The sequence below is a fragment of the Oryx dammah genome, unplaced genomic scaffold (assembly GCF_014754425.2).
Source record: "Oryx dammah isolate SB20612 unplaced genomic scaffold, SCBI_Odam_1.1 HiC_scaffold_13, whole genome shotgun sequence".
Classification (NCBI taxonomy): Eukaryota; Metazoa; Chordata; class Mammalia; order Artiodactyla; family Bovidae; genus Oryx; species Oryx dammah.
In genome coordinates, this window is record NW_024070197.1 from 9,556,850 (window position 1) to 9,563,665 (window position 6,816).

The 6,816-nt window shown below is 52.8% G+C and overlaps 1 protein-coding gene across 3 annotated transcripts in view; it reads right to left on the minus strand.

The window, feature by feature from the left end:
- Positions 1–1,987, minus strand: part of FLT3LG (fms related receptor tyrosine kinase 3 ligand) — a 9,358-nt gene extending 7,371 nt beyond the window's left edge. For 2 of the 3 annotated variants that reach the window (XM_040252289.1, XM_040252288.1), the window contains exons 1-3: positions 1,876–1,986; positions 1,491–1,557; positions 408–521 (exon numbers count right to left, since the gene is read on the minus strand). In XM_040252289.1, coding sequence (XP_040108223.1) covers positions 408–521; positions 1,491–1,523 — 147 coding nt within the window. In that variant the 5' untranslated portion in view covers positions 1,524–1,557; positions 1,876–1,986. Of the gene's footprint in view, positions 1–407; positions 522–1,490; positions 1,558–1,875 lie in introns of all 3 variants that reach the window. The other variant, XM_040252287.1, reaches the window with a different exon arrangement.
- Between the last annotated feature and the right edge of the window lie 4,829 nt (positions 1,988–6,816).

A 6,816-nucleotide genomic window follows, 5' to 3' on the forward strand; every position in this document is an offset into this window, starting at 1 on the left:
GAGGGCGGGGACCCAGAGTGAGAGGGTGGGGACCCAGAGAGAGGGGGAGGGGACCTAGGGGGGCGGGGACCCAGAAAGAGGGGTCGGGGACCCAGAGTGAGGGGGTGGAGACCCAGAGAGAGCGGGTGGGGACCCAGAGTGAGGGGGCGGGGACCCAGAAAGAGGGGGCAGGGACCCAGAGAGAAGGGGGCAGGGACCCAGATAGAAGGGGGCAGGGACCCAGGGTGGGGAGATGGGGACCCAGAGTAAGGGGGACAGAGATCTATAGCGAAGGGGGCAAGGATGGGGGGACAGACGACGGAATGTAACCCAGAGGGAGGAGGCAGGGGGCCACAGAAACTCTTGACAGGCGGAAGTCAGACCCAGAGACAGCCCCTCGGGCTCGGATTGGGAACAGGGACGCTCACCAGCTTGCCGATCTTGATGGCAAAGGTGGAGGAGATGGGGCTGTGGCGGAAGGAGCAGTCGGGGGTCCCTTGGAGGCCAGGGCTGAGCAGTAACAGCAGCAGCAGAAGGGAGGTCTGCGGGCGGGGCAGGGCGGGGGCTCCATGGACTCCACACACGCCCCCCTCCCTCGTGGAGGCTGCCCCCGGCAGCCCTCTCTTCTCTCTTCCCTCTTTCCCCTTTCCAGCTTTCCCACTTCCCAGCTTCTCCGTTTGGCTCCTGTGTGCCCACCTCCGACCATCTTTCCCTGTATCTCTCTGCCTCTGGACACGTGCTAACCAGTTTTCGCCCTCCTCGGCCCGCTCTGTCTCACCTCCCATCTCCGCACCTCAGCCCATCTCTCTCCACTTCTGCTCACCTCTGCCCAGGATTTTCTCATCTTTGCCCATTCCTCTGTCTTTTCATGCTCATCTCTCCTGTTTTTCCCTAGATCTGAGTCCTATCTTCCCCATTTGCTCCCACCTCCCTGTTTCTTTCCCCAACCCCTGTCCATCTCGCCTACCTCTGTCCACGTCCCCACACCTGTGTCAATTTCCCCTACTCCTGTCCATCTCATCTCCCCCACCCCTGTCCATCTCCCCACCCCTGTCCATCTCCCCACCTCTGTCCGTCTCCCCCACCTCTGTCCGTCTCCCCCACCTCTGTCCGTCTCCCCCACCCTGTCCATCTCCCCCACCTCTGTCCATCTCCCCCACTGCTGTCTGTCTCCCCACCTCATTCCGTCTCCCCCACCTCTGTCCGTCTCCCCCACCCTGTCCGTCTCCCCCACCGCTGTCCGTCTCCCCCACCGCTGTCCGTCTCCCCCACCCCTGTCCATCTCCCCACCCCTGTCCATTTCCCCTACCCCTGTCAATCTCTCTCACCTCTGTCCATCTGTTCACTTCTGACCACCCCAACTCTGTCTATCTCCCTCCGAATTCTGTCCATCTTCCCCCACCCCTGTTCATCTCCCCACTCGTGTCCACCTCAACTCTGTCCACCTCCCCTCTCAGCTCTGCCCATCTTGACACTGCCATTCCCCCACCTTAACCCCTAGGGATACGCACAGTTGGGCTCCAGGCTGGCGCCAGCACTATCATTTCTGCCGGGGGCCCTTCATGCCTGTGGCCGGATCTTGGAAGGGACAGAAGAGCGAGTCTCGGACCCCCACACCCCAGCCCCTTCCTTGCCCGCCCCTTCACCTCCCCGCCCCTCCCTCGGTCCTTTGATGTGGCTAAGTTTCCGCCTCCTACTCTATAGGGCTTCCTGCGTGAAGCACAGTTACGGTGAAAACTCCTCATCTCCCCTTCTAAGAACCCCGACGTCCGGTGCCCGCAACTCTGCGCAGGCCAGGGACCCAGGAACCCGACCCCCCGCCGTCTGCGCTCAGCCCCAGGAGGGGGACCCCGGCCCCGCCCTTCGGGGACCCGGAGTCCATTTCTCCTCACGCACCAGGCTTGCCCCAGCTGGGTGTGGAAGGGGCCACGCCGGGTGACAGCCAGAGATCGAAAGTGAAAGGAAATTTTGGGGGGAGAGTAAGCTGGGGTGGATCGGGCTGGTGCACGGGGCGCCACCTGGTGGTGACAGGTGGCAGATGTCGCTGCAGTGGGCGCTTTAGCGGGATTTAGGCTCAAGGGGTCTGACCTTGGGTTGATAGCCTGGGTGCGACACAGTGAATGTGGCTCGGGGGCTCCAACGTGGATCTGTCTCCGGCTAGAATTAACGCAGCTCGGGCAAGGAGGAGGTCACCCTGAGCCCTTCACCTTTGCCTTGAAACCCCACCCCCACTCTCCAACACCTGTCTCCTTCCACAGGGAGTGACGGCTCCATCCTTCCAGGTGTTCGGGCCCAAAGCCTTGGAGGGGACCTGAGACTCCGTCTGCCTCTCACTGCCCACTGACAGTCCAGTCCATCAGCAAGTCTGTTGGCTGATCATCAAAGTGTGTTCAGAATCCCACCCATCTCACCCCCGCCACTGCCACCACCACCCACCTGGAAATCATTGTTTCTACTCACCCTACCAGCCTCCCTGCTTCAGTCCTCACTTGCCAGTCTGTTCTCCATGTGCAGCCTGAAGGAGCCTGTGAAGACCCAAGTCTCCTCACCTCCCTCCTCTGCTCCACGCTGCCCCCTTACCCGCGCACCTGCCACACAAGTCCAAGTCCTCACTGTGGCCTAGACAGACCTGGCCTCTCCTCCTGCCTCTCTCCACTCCGGCCACACTGGCCTGAGGCAGGCACATTTCTGCCCCAAGGCCTTTGCACTGGCTGTTCCCTCAGTCGGGAATGCCTTTCCCCCAGATACCCACATGGCTCAACCTGATCTCATTCAGGTCTTTGCTCAAATACACAAGGCAAAGGCGAGCTGCAACTACTGAACCCGCCTGCCTCAACTGCTGAAGCCTGTGTGCCAGGAGCTCATGCTCTGCAACAAGAGAAGCCACCACAATGAGAAGCCCGTGCACTGCAATGAAAAGGAACCCCTGTTCGCCTCAAGTAGAGAAAGCCAGAGCATGGCAGTGAAGACCCAGTGCAACCCCCCAAAAAATTTTTTAAAAATACACAAGGTGAAGCCTTCCCCAACCAACCTTTTTCAAGTTGCAACCCCCTCCCAGCACTCCCACTCATCTGAGCTTTGTTTTTTCCCTTGTCACTTATCACCTTCTGACACACCACTGCAGTTTATCTTCTTTATTGTCAGTTGTCCCCATTAGGAGTGCAACTCCAGGCAGGCCACAGTATCTGTTTATCCTGCTGGATCTCCAGCACCTAGATTCATGACTGGCTCAGAGAAGGTGCTCCATCAATATTTGTTAAATGAATGAACAAAAGGATCCTGGCCCCCTCTGCGTTGTTGTCATATACTGGAAAGGGCACCTGCTCTTGGGCTCTGTTTCTTGGGTGACAACCTCTAACTCCCTGGAACTTCCAGATAGGCGTGTCTTTGTTATTAAGAAGGGCTCCCTGGCCACATCTGAGTTTACCCTAATGAGGTGACTCAGGATGGGGGCTGGGCAGCACCAGAAAGACCAGTCACGTGACTAGAGGGCTGGAACTTCTCACTTCCAATCTCCAACCTCTCACCTTCAACTTCCAGGGAAGGAGGCAATAAATTGAGTTCAACTTCTGTCTCCAACTTCACATGGCTTTTCGCTCTTCTCCCTGTCCTCTCCTCTTTTGTCGCTCTTTTTAAATTGTATATTTCTGGTTGCACTGGATGTTCACTGCTGCACGGGCGTTTCTTTAGCTGCAGAGAGCGGAGGCTACTCTCTAGTTGCGGTGTGCAGGCTTCTCACTGTGGTGGCTTCTTGTTGCGGAGCTCAGCCTCTAGGGCACCTGGGCTCAGCAGTTGTGGCATCCGGGCTCCAGAGCACAGGCTCAATAGTTGTGGCGCACGGGATTTGTTGCTCCATGGCTTGTAAGACCTTCCTGGACCAGGGATCGAACCTGTGTCCCCTTGGCAGGTGGATTCTTTACCATTGAACCACCAGGGAAGTCCTCCTCTTTTGTCTCTTATATAAAAAACTTGTATTTAGATGCAGGCTCTACTTGGATAACCCAGGATATCTTATCTTGAGATCCTTAACTTACTTCCATCTTCAAGGATTATTTTCCAAGTAAGATCACATTCAACTCCGGGAGTTGGTGATGGACAGGGAGGCTTGGCGTGCTGCGATTCATGGCGTCGCAAAGAGTCGGACACGACTGAGCGACTGAACTGAACTGAACTGAAGATCACATTCATAGGTTCCATGGATAAGGAAGTATTTTGGTGGGGCCACCACTGAAGCCACTAGTTCCCTCAAAGCTGTTTCTCACCTCTGGGCCTTTGCATATGCTGTTTCCTCTGCCAGGGATGCTCCCTGCCCACCCCCGACCACACACACCTTTTCTAATTAGATGCTCGTTGCCCTTCAAGGCTCAGTGCAATCACTATTCATTAGGGAAATACAAATCAGAGCCACGGTGAGATTACCACCTCACATAACTTGTTAGATTGGCTAACAGGTTATGACAGAGAGGGGGAGGTCCTTGGTGGGTCTAGTGGTTAGGATTTGGTGCTTTCACTGCTGGGGCCAGGTTCAATCCCTGGTCAGGGAACTGAGATCCCACAAGCCAGGGAGCACAACCAAAATAAATTAAATAAATGATTGTTGGAGAGGAGGTTGTGGAGCTTGGTAACTTGGTACAGTCACTATGGAAAAAAGTGTGAAGGTCCCTCAAAAAATAACAAATAGGGACTTCCCTGATGGTCCAGTGAGTGTGAGTTCAATCCCTGATCAGGGAACTAAGATCCTATATGCCAGGCAGTGTGGCAAAAAAAAAAAAAAAAAAAGATTGGATTATATACTGAGAAGTAGCTGAGAGTGGATCTTTTGTCCTCACCACAAATAGATGACAGATGTGTTAATTGACTGTGATAATCATTTCACAGTGCATAAAAAAATCACATTGTAGAACTGAACTACTGATATATACAATGTTTAATTGTGAATCATACTTCCATAAAGCTGGGGAAAAAACTCAATGAGGATGGCAATTGCCTTGAGATTCCTGCCATCTCTCATCTTCACTTCATATACAGACACACACACACTTAAGTTGGGAAAGGTGTCTCCTTTGGGCTCCCAGAGTGACCCGAGCTGCATATACTGCCATAGTACTTTACCCGTCATCCTATGTCATGTCTATATGTCTTTTAACTGGAGCTGAGCCTACCTCTCCTCTGTTCACAAACTCTCTATGGCTCTGAAGTGCCCTTGAGACAAATTCCCAGCCCCTGCTGACATCTTGATTTTAAATCATTTTTTTTATTTGATTGCACCACATCCTAGTTGCAGCATGTGGGATCTAGTTCCCTGACCAGGGATTGAACCCAGTCACCCGGTACCAGGAGCTTGGAGTCTTAGCCACTGGACCACAGGGAAGTCCTGACATCTTGCTTGGTTTTGGCTCAGTGAGACCCACTGCAGCCTTCTGATCTCTGGAGCTGTAAGATAATACGTTTGCATTGTTTTATTTAAGCCACTATCTTGTGGTCACCGTTACAGCACTGACAGGAAGTGAATGTGCCTCTCATCCACTACATGAGCTCACGAGGCTAAGTAAGCTCTGTCTTGTTCATGGCTGTCCCCAGCACCCCACTCACAACAGGCGCTCAACTGATTTTTGCTGACTGACTAGATGGCTATCTTAACCAGGAGCTCTTGCCTCTTGGCCAGAGATGATTGGACCACTAGTGGACACCTGCCCCAGGCTGGCCAATCAGATTTCTTCTCTGTGGCTGTGGCATTCATTGTCCTCTGTGGTCTTTGTTGGGGTTATGGAGACCTGCTGTAGTTGGCCTTGACTGATTAAAGCCTCAGGACTAATCGGAAGGTCACGGGGGCAGCCCATAGAATCTGGGAGGAAGCTGTTATCAAACCTCAGAGGAACTACAGCCTTCCAGGGACTTTCCTCCAAGATGTTCCTTGGGTCTTTCCTGTCTAAACATCCAGATTCTGGGAGAGGTGATTTATTCTGCCCAGCTTTAGCCAACTACTGATAGGAGGTTGTCCGTTTTCATTTGCTCCAGGACAAAATCAACCCTTAACAGCAGGTTTGTGTACCCATCACAGAATCTACCCAGTGAGCTTGGAACTATTAGCCCCAGTTTACAGAAGAGGAAACCAAGGCTCAGAGTGGTTAAGAAGCTTTCCTAAGGTCACATGGGTAGAAGGATTTAGAATAAGTAGACTGACAGATACAAGACCCAAAAGATCACGTGACCCAGAGACTAGACCTGAATACACTTCCTGCTTGCATTCAGGTTCTTAGGACCTAGGTACCCATCTGTGTGTCTTGCCCTATTTTCCATACCTCTGTAGCCTTCCAAAAAATGCCCTTTTATCCTAAGCTAGTGTGAGTGGGTTCCTTGTGTCAAAAATAATCCTCAAAGAGGACGTCTTCCCTGGTGGTACAGTGGATAGGAATCTGCCTGCCAACGCAGGGGACATGGGTTCAATCCCTGGTCCAGGAAGATTCCACATGCCCCGGAGCAACTAAAGCGCGTGAGCCACAGCTGAAGCTCATTTGTGTGCTTAGAGCCTGTGCTCCGCAACAAGAGAAGCCACCGCAGTGAGAAGCCTGTGTACTACAACAGAGAATAGCCTTTGCTCACTGCAACTAAAGAAAGCCTGCATGTAGTGACTGAAGACCCAGCACAACCAAAAATAAATAAATACATAATTTTAAAAAATTAAAAAAAAACACTGTATGAAAACATAAGAGAATATTAAAAAAAAAAAAAAGGAATTCTCAAAACAGCAGTATGCTGGAGTGGCTCATAGGAGCCGACTGTTAAAAATTCAGGAATTGTCAGCTGGCAGTTCAATCATCTGGAACTTAGGACTGA